The 16,950-nt window shown below is 46.7% G+C and overlaps 1 protein-coding gene across 14 annotated transcripts in view; it reads left to right on the top strand.

Moving 5' to 3' along the window:
• Positions 1 to 16,950, top strand: part of LOC110506206 (neogenin) — a 214,967-nt gene that overhangs the window by 132,200 nt on the left and 65,817 nt on the right. For all 14 annotated transcript variants that reach the window (XM_036981351.1, XM_036981362.1, XM_036981358.1 and 11 more), the window contains exons 6-7: positions 13,531 to 13,685; positions 13,989 to 14,109. In XM_036981351.1, the coding sequence (XP_036837246.1) occupies positions 13,531 to 13,685; positions 13,989 to 14,109 (276 nt within the window). The remainder of the gene's footprint in view (positions 1 to 13,530; positions 13,686 to 13,988; positions 14,110 to 16,950) is intronic.

Raw genomic sequence — 16,950 nt, 5'->3', positions numbered from 1 at the left:
TTTGTCCACCCACAGTCCAGAATAGTGGCTGTAAATGGCCCTCTAGAGCTTAGGCAGTGGGAGTCTGATAAGAATCTCTGGGTGTTTGAACTGTGACATATTGCCTTCCTGATCTCTCCCAGTCGGTCGCCCCAACGTCATCAACCTGTCATTTTCAGGAAGTAAAAGAAACGTTCCATGAGCTATTTTGGGCACGGACACTTTTCCCTTTTCACTGCTTTATGGGATTTGGGGATTTGCCTATCTTTGGGATCGTGAACGAGAGTGTGGATGGAGGGGACCATGAGTGTCTGCCCGTGTAGATGCTCATACTGTGTGTGTGTGTTGTCATGTGAGATGGTCTGTTAGACAGAAAGCCTCTCTCCATGTTCCAGTCTGTTTGTTCTGTGTGTGACAGCGAGGCCCCACTAGGGCTCTGGCGTGAACTCGGCACTCACCAGTGTGTGACGAGTGTTATTCACTCGCCAGTGTGTGACGCGTGTTATTCAGTTTGGCCAATTTGAATCGTGATTGGACGGTTGTCTCTGCTAACCAATGGCGAGCTTCTAAAAAGCTAGAATAGCTCTTATCTGGGTGACTAAGAAGGTAGAGCCACAGAGGCTTCCCCATTTCAAGTAGATTGAATGTCAAGAAAATAATTGGACCACATTTATCAGGAATTCTTCAAGTTGCACCTTTATGCAACAGAAAACGCTACATAGCTCCAAGACGTCTCCTCTACTGTACCTCTGGCTCAGTTAGAACTGTAATGTTTAAACTGTCTATTTCAATGCACTCTACTAAGTGGTCCCCCAGCGGATACATTTAATTGCTTGTTGCCATGTTAAAGATGTATATTAAACTTGAACATGGACCATAATTGATTTAGCCATGGGAAGCCTGCATAGTTTGTTTCTTCCCTGTTTGCTCTCGTCACAGCTACCAAAGCTAATTCCCCTGTTAACCCTGGTGGTTTAGCACAATTCATCACTTAATTAACAAAACCTTATGTCTAGAAGTGACTGTATTAAGGGGATAGTTTCAGGATGTTGTTAACTAGTCAATGTATCTACAGAGTCGGATGAACTTGCGGATTCCATTTTTATGTTTCTGCGTGCAGTTGGAAGTTTACTAGTGTTAGCGCAATTACTTTCCTGTAGACATCCAGTTCATGCGCTAACGCTAGTTAGCATTGGCTCGAGAAACTACAGTTGAAGTCTACATAAACTTTGGTTGGAGTCATTAAAACTCGTTTTTCAACCACTCCACAAATTTCTTGTTAACAAACTATAGTTTTGGCAAGTCGGTTAGAACATCTACTTTGTGCATGACACAAGTAATTTTTCCAACAAATTGTTTACAGACAGATTATTTCACTTATAATTCACTGTATCACAATTCCAGTGGGTCATAAGTTTACATACACTAAGTTGACTGTGCCTTTAAACAGCTTAGAAAATTCCAGAAAATGATATCATGGCTTTAGAAGCTTCTGATAGGCTAATTGACGTAATTTGAGTCAATTGGAGGTGTACCTGTGGATGTATTTCAATGCCTACCTTTAAACTCAGTGCCTCTTTGCTTGACATCATGGGAAAATCAAAAGAAATCAGCCAAGACATCAGAAAAAAAATTGTAGACCTCCACAAGTCTGGTTCATCCTTGGGAGCAATTTCCAAACACCTGAAGGTACCACATTCGTCTGTACAAACAATAGTACGCAAGTATGAACACCATGGTTCCACTCAGCCATCATACCGCTCAGGAAGGAGACACGTTCTGTCTCCTACAAATGAATGTACTTTGGTGCGAAAAGTACAAATCATTCCCAAAACAACAGCAAAGGACCTTGTGAAGATGCTGGAGGAAACGGGTACAAAAATATCTACACTGCTCAAAAAAATAAAGGGAACACTTAAACAACACAATGTAACTCCAAGTCAATCACACTTCTGTGAAATCGAACTGTCCACTTAGGAAGCAACACTGATTGACAATAAATTTCACATGCTGTTGTGCAAATGGAATAGACAACAGGTGGAAATTATAGGCAATTAGCAAGACACCCCCAATAAAGGAGTGGTTCTACAGGTGGTGACCACAGACCACTTCTCAGTTCCTATGCTTCCTGGCTGATGTTTTGGTCACTTTTGAATGCTGGCGGTGCTTTCACTCTAGTGGTAGCATGAGACGGGGTCAACAACCCACGCAAGTGGCTCAGGTAGTGCAGCTCATCCAGGATGGCACATCGATGCGAGCTGTGGCAAGAAGGTTTGCTGTGTCTGTCAGCGTAGTATCCAGAGCATGGAGGCGCTACCAGGAGACAGTACATCAGGAGACGTGGAGGAGGCCGTAGGAGGGCAACAACCCAGCAGCAGGACCGGTACCTCCGCCTTTGTGCAAGGAGGAGCAGGAGGAGCACTGCCAGAGCCCTGCAAAATGACCTCCAGCAGGCCACAAATGTGCATGTGTCTGCTCAAACGGTCAGAAACAGACTCCATGAGGGTGGTATGAGGGCCCGACGTCCACAGGTGGGGGTTGTGCTTACAGCCCAACACCGTGCAGGACGTTTGAGCACATGTGACAGACGTGACAGAGTCTGGAGACGCCGTGGAGAACGTTCTGCTGCCTGCAACGTCCTCCAGCATGACCGGTTTGGCGGTGGGTCAGTCATGGTGTGGGGTGGCATTTCTTTTTGCTCGCCAGAGGTAGCCTGACTGCCATTAGGTACCGAGATGAGATCCTCAGACCCTTTGTGAGACCATATGCTGGTACGGTTGGCCCTGGGTTCCTCTTAATGCAAGACAATGCTAGACCTCATGTGGCTGGAGTGTGTCAGCAGTTCCTGCAAGAGGAAGGCATTGATGCTATGGACTGGCCCGCCCGTTCCCCAGACCTGAATCCAATTGAGCACATCTGGGACATCATGTCTCGCTCCATCCACCAACGCCACGTTGCACCACAGACTGTCCAGGAGTTAGCGGATGCTTTAGTCCAGGTCTGGGAGGAGATCCCTCAGGAGACCACCCGCCACCTCATCAGGAGCATGCCCAGGCATTGTAGGGAGGTCATACAGGCACGTGGAGGCCACACACACTACTGAGCCTCATTTTGACTTGTTTTAAGGACATTACATCAAAGTTGGATCAGCCTGTAGTGTGGTTTTCCACTTTAATTTTGAGTGCGACTCCAAATCCAGACCTCCATGGGTTGATACATTTTATTTCCATTGATAATTTTTGTGTGATTATGTTGTCAGCACAATCAACTATGTAAAGAAAAAAGTATTTAATAAGAATATTTCATTCATTCAGATCTAGGATGTGTTATTTTAGTGTTCCCTTTATTTTTTTGAGCAGTGTATATTCACAGTAAAACGAGTCCTATATCGATATAACCTGAAAGGCCGCTCAGCAAGGAAGAAGCCCCTGCTCCAAAACCGCTATAAAAAAGCCAGACTAGGGTTTGCAACTGCACATGGGGACAAAGATCGTACTTTTTGGAGAAATGTCCTCTGGTCTGATGAAACAAAAATAGAACTGTTTGGCATAATGACCATCATTATGGTTGGAGGAAAAAGGGGGAGGCTTGCAAGCCGAAGAACACCATCCCAACCGTGATGCATGGGGAGGTGACAGCATCATGTTGTGGAGGTGCTTTGCTACAGGAGGGACCAGTGCCCTTCACAAAATAGATGGCATCATGAGGTAGGAAAAGTATCTGGATATATTGAAGCAACATCTCAAGACATCAGTTAAAGTTAAAGCTTGGTCGCAAATGGGTCTTCCAAATGGACAATGACCCAAGCATACTTCCAAAGTTGTGGCAAAATGGCTTAAGGACAACAAAGTCAAGGTATTGGAGTGGCCATCACAAAGCCCTGACCTCAATCATATAAAAAATGTGTGGGCAAAACTGAAAAAACTTGTGTGAGCAAGGAGGCCTACAAACCTGACTCAGTTACACCAGCTCTGTCAGGAGGAATGGGCCAAAATTCACCCAACTTCTTGTGGGAAGCTTGTGGAAGTCAACCCAAAACGTTTGACCCAAGTTAAACAATTTGAAAGCAATGCTACCAAATACAAATTGAATGTATTTCCCCACTGGGAATGTGATGAATTAAATAAAAATGCTGAAATAAACCATTCTCTCTACTATTATTCTGACATTTCACAGTCTTAAAATAAAGTGGTGATCCTAACTGACAGGGAATTTTTACTAGGATTAACTGTCATGAATTGTGAAAAACTGAGTTTAAACGTATTTGGCTAAGGTGTATGTAACCTTCTGACTTCAACTGTACCTCTCACTTCCTTCATACTGGACACCGATACATAAAGATGGCATCCAGGAGTTTTTCATCTGACTGGGAAAGTAGATAAGGGACCTTATTGCCAAAATCCTAAAGTATCTCTTTAAAAGAACAGCTCTTGGCCTACATGGTTGAAGGAGGGATAGTATTACTGTATCTCCTAAGAAACACAAAGAAAACGATCAGTCTCAACGACTTATGTTTACAATGGCTTGTATGGAAAGCAGTACCACACTTGGAAGGAACTATAGGAAACATGTACATTGTGATAGCTAGCTGGTATTAAACAACATAAGTATGAAATTATTTTGACTAGAGCAGTGAGGTAGCAAGATCTGATGAATTGATGTGAAAAGTAAAGTCACATACTTTATATCTGAAAGACAAAACATTGACTCAGATGCTGGACGTCAGGGTCATGGACTATATCAAGTTGTAATGGTGAATATATACACAGACATGGTGTAAATATTACAGCCCCCCAAACCCCCCAGAGTGCAGATAGGGTTGAGTCAAGTTGACCAGGTACAGGGCCCCGTTCCAATACCTAGATAAATAAGTCTGTCCCTGTTGTAACACAGTTTAATGGAAACAGGGAAGGGTTCCATTACAGAGACACCAACCGTTAGATGTCAGATCATTGATTACTTTGAGGAATAAAGGTTGGCAGGAAGGATATTGTCAGAGTATTAGAACAAGGGCCGTGGCTTCTGTTTTGTAGGAGTCTGGTCTTTTGACTTGTAACTGTTTGAAGGAAATACCAGCGAGAACTAACTACATTCAGAATCGTAGCCGTCCAATCTTTTGTCATTTCTACCAGCTTCTAGCTTTCGTTTGAGCCATGTTGTTCTTGGACCATCCTAAAAGGCGGTGGGTGTTAGACGTCCCAGGACTGATCTCTCTGTGGTTATTACCCAGAATGCATTCCTTGCTGCTGCTGTATGTTGGTCCAGCCGCTGGGAAAACAATGATCAAGCATCTGACCACCGCCGCCTTATTCTTCCCTCACTGTTTGTTTTGGTCGGGATTTAGACTAAAGCCGTTATCGTGAAAAGAACAGGAGAGCTAATTAGCTCAAGCCCATGCTCCGTTCCCCCCTCCGGGTAGAGTACAAACCTCCACTGGCCAGGCTGGAGTTTTTTTTTTGGAGTCATAAAGCTAAATATGGCTCGGGGCTAAGCGAATCAAAAGAGGACCATCGGACTCTCCCAAAACATTTGTTTGGTGTGTAAAATCCTCTAATCCAGATAAGTAAAGAAGAGCGATGGGTCCTCAGTCAATAATATCTTGTGTAATGTAGCTATGCAATCCAAGTTAACGGTCTTTTGTCTTTGTGCCTGCCTTGTATCATAGTCAGAATTATAATGGCTTGAGTGCTAACTATGCTTACTGTAGATGCCCTTGTAGTGAGGGTGCGTTCAGGATTGCAATGTTTTGAGCGTCGACCTAAATGCTTTGGTGTTGACCAGCATACAAGACCAAATCCTTTAAAGCTAGAATCCTTAGTTTCTATAGACATTTTTGGACTTATAAATTAATGATGTATGTCCATTTTTATTCTTAAAGAATGTAACTTCTAAATGACATATTAGCTTAGTTAAACAGTCGAACCCCAATAAAACCGTACATAAAAGCTTGTTTTTTTTTACTCCTATGTTTGTAAACTATGTAAACAAACCCTGTAGCCTCCACTTGGTTAAAACTATGGTTTTGATATCACAGATGGTCAGTCCTTTCATCCATAGCTCTATGAATCTGAGTGGTTACATGTGTTATTTGATGGTGGTTATGCTTTATTGTTTCATTGAAGGATTCTAGCGTTAACAGTTTAAAACATTGTTTTCCACCTGGAGGTCACCATGTCTCGATTTGAGGCTGTTGTAGGACCCCAATACACTACCACTGGTTCAGGTTAACACAGGTTCACCAAACTATCATCATCCTGAACGCAGCTCTGTTCAAAGCACAGTATGTTGCTAAACTCTCTCCTTCACATAGTCCTCCAAAAAGCCTATTGGGAAGCCATAGAGGGCTTTGTGTTACAAACTGACAGTAAAGATGTATGACCTTCCACTGTCCTCCTAAACTGTCCTCCTACTACTATTACTAATCTAGCTGCTGAAGAAAATAATTTGAGCCCCCTGTGAGAATTGGCCCAGCAGTTTCTCTGACTGCCTGGCAGAATGGATGGAGAGAGAGAGAGAGGCTCTTGGTTCACTTTGATGCTACATCCATTTACTGTGGCGTCTGGAGAGCACTGGGTTTTCTCTCTGGCGAGCCTGTTTCGATACGAGTGGGAGTGTGACTTACTGACTTTCAGTGGGATTGGTGTGTTAGAAGTGTCACATTCTAGGTCTGGACAGGGATATGGGGAGAGATGATTCTCGAAGGGAATATAATCAAATAGAACATGATGGATTTAGACAATCTATTATTACATTACAATGCAGAGACGTTACATAAAGGCTTCACAATGAGATTGATGTACAGAACATTAAAGCCTGAACATCATTGATCAGTTGTAAATGTCAGAAATAACTGGCTGTGTATTCTAGTCCTCAAGCTAAACAGGTAGCAGGCAGGGAGAAGCTGGATATAATCAGTCATCATGTAGTCTTATAGTGCTGTAATTGCAGTGCTCTGTGCAATCTGGTCTCTATTGTAAACCAGGATGGTGTTCTTAGGTGTGAATAACATTCCTCCTCCACACACACGCACGCACGCACACGCGCGGGCGGGCGGGCGTACAAACGCATCCCCTCAAGCAAATCCCCCGGCCTGCACACTCAAATGCCCATGTAATACACACTTCCCTTGTCCTCCCCTCATAAAAACACCACACACACACACACACTGCCACATGTCCCTACTCTCCTGGCAGCTCCCAGTCCCCATAAGCTTTATTGGTATATTTAGTCAACTTGTGCTCATTGCTCAGTCCAATAGGTTCCATTTGTCTGAACTCCAGTTAGAGGAAATGGTGTACGTCAGCTCAGGGAGGGAGGAGAACGAGGGAGAGGGGGACATCTCTCTCTGCCAGAGATAATGAGCACCACAGGGTCCCAGCCTCCACCAGGACCTGCCACCAGAACACCTCACCAGGGGGCCCCCACATTGCTCAGGGACACACACAGATACTGCAACAGACGCACACTGCGGCATAACACACACACTGCAGCACACTGACACACACATTAAGACCAGCAATAACTCAGACACACAGAACATTTCGACTTTATCACACAGCAATGAATACTCTCTTCCCCCTCATCACACAGCAATGAATACTCTCTTCCCCCTCTTCATCACAGCAATGAATACTCTCTTCCCCCTCTTCATCACAGCAATGAATACTCTCTTCCCCCTCATCACACAGCAATGAATACTCTCTTCCCTCTCTTCACACAGCAATGAATACTCTCTTCCCCCTCATCACACAGCAATGAATACTCTTCCCCCTCATCACACAGCAATGAATACTCTCTTCCCCCTCATCACACAGCAATGAATACTCTCTTCCCCCTCTTCACACAGCAATGAATACTCTCTTCCCTCTTCATCACACAGCAATGAATACTCTCTTCCCCCTCATCACACAGCAATGAATACTCTCTTCCCCCTCTTCACACAGCAATGAATACTCTCTTCCCCCTCAACACACAGCAATGAATACTCTCTTCCCCCTCTTTACACCTCAATGAATACTCTCTTCCCCCTCTTCACACAGCAATGAATACTCTCTTCCCCCTCTTTACACCTCAATGAATACTCTCTTCCCCCTCTTTACACAGCAATGAATACTCTCTTCCCCCTCTTCACACAGCAATGAATACTCTCTCTCGCAGTTGTCCCATCTCGACAACACCGCACTGCGTTAGCAGTTGTCCTATCTCAGACTGTTCCCCAATAGATAGGGTCAGGGTTCACCGAGTGCTAAAGCGCGAAGCGTGTAAAAATCATCTGTCCTTGGTTGCAACACTCACAACCGATTTCCAACTTCAGCACAGTAACTGTTCGTCTGGAGCTTCATGAAATGGGTTTCCATGGCCGAGCAGCCACACACAAGCCTAAGATCACCATGCGCAACGCCAAGTGTCGGCTGGAGTGGTGTAAAGCTCGCCCCCATTGGACTCTGGAGCAGTGGAAACACGTTGTCTGGAGTGATGAATCACACTTCACCATCTGGCAGTCCGACGGACAAATCTGGTTTTGGCGGATGCCAGGAGAATGCTACCTGCCCAAATGCATAGTGCCAAACTGTAAAGTTGGTGGAGGAGGAATAATGGTCTGGGGCTGTTTTCCATGGTTCAGGCCCCTTAGTTTCAGTGAAGGGAAATCTTAACGCTAGACATTCTAGACGATTCTGTGCATACAATTTTGTGGCAACAGTTTGGGGAAGGCCATTTCCTGTTTCAGCATGACAATGCCCCCGAAATGGTTTGTCGATCAGTGTGGATTCCAGTTAGACAATGTGCTGCCACTCAGAACAATATATATTCCATTTAGACAACGTGCTGCTAGTCAGAACAATATATATTCCAGTTAGACAACGTGCTGCTAGTCAGAACAATATATATTCTAGTTAGACAACGTGCTGCTAGTCAGAACAATATATATTCCAGTTAGACAACGTGCTGCTAGTCAGAACAATATATATTCCAGTTAGACAACGTGCTGCTAGTCAGAACAATATATATTCCAGTGAGGCTACAGGGTGCCACTCAGAACCTTATCTATTCCAGTGAGACTACAGTCTCCACTCAGAACCTTACATATTCCAGTGAGACTACGGGGTGCCACTCAGAACCTTATCTATTCCAGTGAGACTACAGTCTCCACTCAGAACCTTACATATTCCAGTGAGACTACGGGGTGCCACTCAGAACCTTATATATTCCAGTTAGAGTACAGGGTGCCACTCAGAACCTTATATATTCCAGTTAGACTACCGGGTGCCACTCAGAACCTTATATATTCCAGTTAGACTACGGGGTGCCACTCAGAACCTTATATATTCCAGTGAGGCTACAGGGTGCCACTCAGAACCTTATATATTCCAGTGAGACTACAGGGTGCCGCTCAGAACCTTATATATTCCAGTGAGACTACAGGGTGCCACTCAGAACCTTTATATATTCCAGTTAGACTACAGGGCGCCACTCAGAACCTTATATATTCCAGTGAGGCTACAGGGTGCCACTCAGAACCTTATATATTCCAGTGAGGCTACAGGGTGCCACTCAGAACCTTATATATTCCAGTGAGGCTACAGGGTGCCACTCAGAACCTTATATATTCCAGTTAGACTACAGGGTGCCACTCAGAACCTTATATATTCCAGTGAGGCTACGGGGTGCCACTCAGAACCTTATATATTCCAGTGAGGCTACAGGGTGCCACTCAGAACCTTATATATTCCAGTGAGGCTACAGGGTGCCACTCAGAACCTTATATATTCCAGTGAGGCTACGGGGTGCCACTCAGAACCTTATATATTCCAGTGAGGCTACGGGGTGCCACTCAGAACCTTATATATTTCAGTGAGGCTACGGGGTGCCACTCAGTACCTTATATATTCCAGTGAGACTACGGGGTGCCACTCAGAACCTTACATATTCCAGTGAGACTACAGGGTGCCACTCAGAACCTTATATATTCCAGTGAGGCTACGGGGTGCCACTCAGAACCTTATATATTCCAGTTAGACTACAGGGTGCCACTCAGAACCTTATATATTCCAGTTAGACTACAGGGTGCCACTCAGAACCTTATATATTCCAGTTAGACTACAGGGTGCCACTCAGAACATTGCTCAGATGGTTGGAGGATGGAGTTTAATTAGAGTTATGGGTAAGACTGATTTTAAACCACGATTGAATTACCTGTAGGCTATTAACTGTAAGTTGCTCTGGATAAGAGGGCCTGCTAAATGATCATATTATAGAACAGTTAGCCTTGCTGATTACGCTGTTGAACCCATCCTCTGTTCCCCCAGAGTAGAAAGGACCTTATCCACCCAACTGTTAACCACAATCAGTCTGTGGTCCACATGTGAATTGGAGAGCTGTGAAGGCTGATACAGAGGCTCGACATGACGCTACCTACCCCCCCACCCCCCCACACAATCCTACTGACAACAACACAGCTATTACACCTTGGTTGCAGAGGTCATGTCTTATCAGTTCTCTGAGCTGCCCCCCCCCCCCCCCCCCACACACACACACACACACACAATCCTACTTACACACACACAATCCTACACACACACACACAATCCTACACACATCCACACAAAGTCAGCCTCCTCAGAGCCACACTCCAATTACACTGTAAAGGACAAGGCTGAGACACAGCGCTCTGCATGACCTTGTTACAGGAGAGATGGATGAGGCCATTTATCTCCACAGACGATCAAATAAGTTGACCCTGCCCTCATTACCCTGGTCTGGGGTAGAACTCCGTCTGTACACAACTCTCCATAGGATGAGACACAGGGATAATTATAGGCAGTTTTTAACTACTTTGAGATGCTTTGTTATAAAAAGACTACAGGGAAGATGGAGGTAGAGACGAGGACATTGCTTTGTGTTTTCCTGGTTGGATAACATGTCTTAAGGATTTAAGGATTGCCGTTTGGTTAAAGGGTCAGAAGTTGAAGCCAAAGTTGTTCCGTTTTCAAATTGTTTGTTCTACCTTCACTGGCAAGTAAAGAATATAAAGAGACTGGGTGGAGCTGAAATGGAGAGAGACTGGGTGGAGCTGAAATGGAGAGAGACTGGGTGGAGCTGAAATGGAGAGAGACTGGGTGGAGCTGAAATGGAGAGAGACTGGGTGGAGCTGAAATGGAGAGAGACTGGGTGGAGCTGAAATGGAGAGAGACTTGGTGGAGCTGAAATGGAGAGAGACTGGGTGGAGCTGAAATGGAGAGAGACTGGGTGGAGCTGAAATGGAGAGAGACTGGGTGGAGCAGAAATGGTGAGAGACTGGGTGGAGCTGAAATGGAGAGAGACTGGGCGGAGCTGAAATGGAGAGAGACTGGGCGGAGCTGAAATGGAGAGAGACTGGGCGGAGCTGAAATGGTGAGAGACTGGGTGGAGCTGAAATGGAGAGAGACTGGGCGGAGCTGAAATGGAGAGAGACTGGGCGGAGCTGAAATGGAGAGAGACTGGGCGGAGCTGAAATGGAGAGAGACTGGGCGGAGCTGAAATGGAGAGAGACTGGGCGGAGCTGAAATGGAGAGAGACTGGGCGGAGCTGAAATGGAGAGAGACTGGGCGGAGCTGAAATGGAGAGAGACTGGGCGGAGCTGAAATGGAGAGAGACTGGGCGGAGCTGAAATGGAGAGAGACTGGGCGGAGCTGAAATGGAGAGAGACTGGGCGGAGCTGAAATGGAGAGAGACTGGGCGGAGCTGAAATGGAGAGAGACTGGGCGGAGCTGAAATGGAGAGAGACTGGGCGGAGCTGAAATGGAGAGAGACTGGGCGGAGCTGAAATGGAGAGGGACTGGGCGGAGCTGAAATGGAAAGGGACTGGGCGGAGCTGAAATGGAAAGGGACTGGGCGGAGCGGAAAGGGACTGGGCGGAGCTGAAAGGGACTGGGCGGAGCTGAAATGGAAAGGGACTGGGCGGAGCTGAAAGGGACTGGGTGGAGCTGAAAGGGACGGGGCGGAGCTGAAAGGGACTGGGCGGAGCTGAAAGGGACTGGGCGGAGCTGAAAGGGACTGGGCGGAGCTGAAATGGAAAGGGACTGGGCGGAGCTGAAATGGAAAGGGACGGGGCGGAGCTGAAATGGAAAGGGACGGGGCGGAGCTGAAATGGAAAGGGACGGGGCGGAGCTGAAATGGAAAGGGACTGGGCGGAGCTGAAATGGAAAGGGACTGGGCGGAGCTGAAATGGAAAGGGACTGGGCGGAGCTGAAATGGAAAGGGACGGGGCGGAGCTGAAATGGAAAGAGACTGGGTACTATAGACGATTGGATTTAGCTATGAGTCCCTGCGTTGTCTCTTCCTCCGTCTCTACCGTCCATGTTTTCAGTGAAGCGTGATGTTATGTGATTCCATTTGATTTTCCAGTTCTCACTAACTGTTCTATCACCGCCTGCAGCTGGGAACACGCTACAGTGTTGTTTAACAGCCTGTTATGGAGCGTTACCCTTCACATTACAAGAGGAGAACATGATAGGTAATCTCACATTAAATGATTTCTCAGTAGACAGTTATACACACCCACACACACTATTGTATTCAGTTATTCAAATGAACCTTTATTTAACTCGGCAAGTCAGTTAAGAACAAATTCCTATTTACAATGAGGGCCTTTGGGGACGGGGGCTGGGATTTAAAAATAAATAATAATTATACAAAACACATCATGGCAAGAGACAACATATCGTAGAGACCTAAGACCACAACAACAGCACGGTAGCAACACACGACAACAACATGGTAGCAACACACGACAACAACATGGTAGCAACACACGACAACAACATGGTAGCAACACACGACAACAACATGGTAGCAACACACGGCAACAACATGGTAGCAACACACGACAACAACATGGTAGCAACACACGACAACAACATGGTAGCAACACACGACAACAACATGGTAGCAACACACGACAACAACATGGTAGCAACACACGGCAACAACATGGTAGCAACACACGACAACAACATGGTAGCAACACACGACAACAACATGGTAGCAACACACGACAACAACATGGTAGCAACACACGACAACAACATGGTAGCAACACACGACAACAACATGGTAGCAACACACGACAACATGGTACAAACATTGGGCACAGACACCAGCACAAAGGGCAAGAAGGTTGAGACAACAACACATCACGCAAAGCAGCCTGTCAGTAAGACTGTCCATGATGGAGTCTTTGAATGAGAGATTGAGATTAAACTGTCCAGTTTGAGTTTTTGTTGCAGCTCGTTCCAGTCACTAGGTGCAGCGAACTGAAAAGAGGAGAGACCCGGGGATACCCCCACACAGGCACACCCACAGAAACACAACCACGCACCCCCCCCTACACAGGCACACCCACAGAAACACAACCACGTACCCCCCCCACACACACGCATGCACCCCCCCACACAGACACACACAGACACTCTGACGCACACACAGAGACACTGATACACCCTCACACACACAGACACTCTGACACACACACACAGACACTCTGACACCCCTCTCCCCTGCTGTATGTTGCAGTTCCTCCGGAGTTCCTGAAGAGGCCGGCCAACATCTACGCCCACGAGTCCATGGACATCATGTTTCAGTGTGAGGTCACAGGTTCCCCCGCCCCCACCGTCAAATGGGTCAAAAACGGAGACGCTGTCATTCCCAGCGACTACTTCAAAATCATTGTAAGTTTGTTGTATTGTAAAATGTCATTAGGATGTGTGGCGTAAAACCTGTAGTTCAGCTTCTGATCTTTACTGAGGGGAACTTCTAGTGACTTTCTACAGTCTGATACCTCTTAACCAATCGCTTTAACAAGCACAACTTCAGCTAGATGCTCAACTGATGTTGTCTTTGATTTACGAGTGGTCGGTCAATCACCATATTGATCTCACACAGTCTCCACCTCAAGACATTGACCTATTTCCCTCTCTCCACCACCTGATGTTATTGACCTCTCTCTCTCTCGATCTCTCACTGACCCGCAGAATGAACACAACCTGCAGGTGCTGGGTCTGGTCAAGTCTGACGAGGGCTTCTACCAGTGTCTGGCAGAGAACGATGCAGGGAACATGCAGTCCAGCGCTCAGCTCATCATCCTAGAGCACGGTACGTTGGGAGGGGAACCGAATGGACAGGGTTCTAGATAGAAGCCAGTGTTCGTTCTTGGGGAGCTTGGTTGTAGTAGTATTGATGGGTGTTTTGGGGTACATCAGGTTTACTCAAACACATGGCTGGACACTGGACATAAGTAGAGCCTAGAATACAGTAGACAATGGGAATATTGAACAAATCTAAGAAGCATGCCCAAAGAGTATGACGAGCAAAGAGAGTGGGACAAGAACAAAGACAACCCAAAACCTCCAGGGAGGGGTAGGGAGAAGAACAAAGACGACCCAAAACCTCCAGGGAGAGGTAGAGGGAGGGACAGAAACGAAGACAACCCAAAACCTCCAGGGAGAGGTAAAGACAGAAACAAAGACAACCCAAAACCTCCAGGGAGAGGTAGGAACAGAAACAAAGACAACCCAAAACCTCCAGAGAGAGGGAGGGACAGAAACGAAGACAACCCAAAACCTCCAGGGAGAGGTAGGGACAGAAACAAAGACAACACAAAACCTCCAGGGAGAGGTAGGAACAGAAACAAAGACAACCCAAAACCTCCAGGGAGAGGTAGGGACAGAAACAAAGACAACCCAAAACCTCCAGGGAGAGGTAGGGACAGAAACAAAGACAACCCAAAACCTCCAGGGAGAGGTAGGGACAGAAACAAAGACAATCCAAAACCTCCAGGGAGAGGCAGGGACAGAAACAAAGACAACCCAAAACCTCCAGGGAGAGGTAGGGACAGAAACAAAGACAACCCAAAATCGAGAGGTAGAGGTAGGAACAGAAACAAAGACAACCCAAAATCGAGAGGTAGAGGTAGGGACAGAAACAAAGACAACCCAAAACCTCCAGGGAGAGGTAGGGACAGAAACAAAGACAACCCAAAATCGAGAGGTAGAGGTAGGGACAGAAACAAAGACAATCCAAAACCTCCAGGGAGAGGTAGGAACAGAAACAAAGACAACCCAAAATCGAGAGGTAGAGGTAGGGACAGAAACAAAGACAACCCAAAACCTCCAGGGAGAGGTAGGGACAGAAACAAAGACAACCCAAAACCTCCAGGGAGAGGTAGGGACAGAAACAAAGACAATCCAAAATCGAGAGGTAGAGGTAGGGACAGAAACAAAGACAACCCAAAACCTCCAGGGAGAGGTAGGGACAGAAACAAAGACAACCCAAACCCTCCAGGGAGAGGGAGAGGTAGGGACAGAAACAAAGACAATCCAAAACCTCCAGGGAGAGGTAGGGACAGAAACAAAGACAATCCAAAACCCCCAGGGAGAGGGAGGGACAGAAACAAAGACAATCCAAAACCTCCAGGGAGAGGGAGGGACAGAAACAAAGACAATCCAAAACCTCCAGGGAGAGGGAGGGACAGAAACAAAGACGACCCAAACCCTCCAGGGAGGGGTAGGGGCAGAAACAAAGACAACCCAAAACCTCCAGGGAGAGGGAGGGACAGAAACAAAGACAATCCAAAACCTCCAGGGAGAGGGAGAGGGAGGGACAGAAACAAAGACAACCCAAAACCTCCAGGGAGAGGGAGAGGTAGGGACAGAAACAAAGACAATCCAAAACCTCCAGGGAGAGGGAGAGGTAGGGACAGAAACAAAGACAACCCAAAACCTCCAGGGAGAGGGAGGGACAGAAACAAATACAATCCAAAACCTCCAGGGAGAGGGAGAGGGAGGGACAGAAACAAAGACAACCCAAAACCTCCAGGGAGAGGGAGAGGTAGGGACAGAAACAAAGACAATCCAAAACCTCCAGGGAGAGGTAGGGACAGAAACAAAGACAACCCAAAACCTCCAGGGAGAGGGAGGGACAGAAACAAAGACAACCCAAAACCTCCAGGGAGAGGGAGAGGTAGGGACAGAAACAAAGACAATCCAAAACCTCCAGGGAGAGGGAGAGGTAGGGACAGAAACAAAGACAACCCAAACCCTCCAGGGAGAGGGAGGGACAGAAACAAAGACAACCCAAAACCTCCAGGGAGAGGGAGGGACAGAAACAAAGACAACCCAAACCCTCCAGGGAGAGGGAGGGACAGAAACAAAGACAACCCAAACCCTCCAGGGAGAGGGAGGGACAGAAACAAAGACAACCCAAACCCTCCAGGGAGAGGTAGGGACAGAAACAAAGACAACCCAAAACCTCCAGGGAGAGGGAGGGACAGAAACAAAGACAATCCAAAACCTCCAGGGAGAGGGAGGGACAGAAACAAAGACAACCCAAAACCTCCAGGGAGAGGGAGGGACAGAAACAAAGACAACCCAAAACCTCCAGGGAGGTGTAGGGACAGAAACAAAGACAACCCAAAACCTCCAGGGAGAGGGAGGGACAGACACAAAGACAATCCAAAACCTCCAGGGAGGGGTAGGGACAGAAACAAAGACAATCCAAAACCTCCAGGGGGGGGGGGTACAGAAACAAAGACAACCCAAAACCTCCAGGGAGAGGGAGAGGGAGGGACAGAAACAAAGACAACCCAAAACCTCCAGGGAGAGGGAGGGACAGAAACAAAGACAATCCAAAACCTCCAGGGAGAGGGAGGGACAGAAACAAAGACAATCCAAAACCTCCAGGGAGGGGTAGGGACAGAAACAAAGACAACCCAAAACCTCCAGGGAGAGGTAGGAACAGAAACAAAGACAATCCAAAACCTCCAGGGAGAGGGAGAGGGAGGGACAGAAACAAAGACAACCCAAAACCTCCAGGGAGAGGTAGGAACAGAAACAAAGACAATCCAAAACCTCCAGGGAGAGGGAGAGGGAGGGACAGAAACAAAGACAACACCACCAGACACCAGAATAGATTCAGGTCCTAAAAATAGGACTGGGT

The sequence above is a fragment of the Oncorhynchus mykiss genome, chromosome 6 (assembly GCF_013265735.2).
Source record: "Oncorhynchus mykiss isolate Arlee chromosome 6, USDA_OmykA_1.1, whole genome shotgun sequence".
NCBI lineage: Eukaryota > Metazoa > Chordata > Actinopteri > Salmoniformes > Salmonidae > Oncorhynchus > Oncorhynchus mykiss.
Note: the sequence above shows the minus strand (reverse complement) of the source record. Positions and strands in the feature narration are given on the sequence as shown.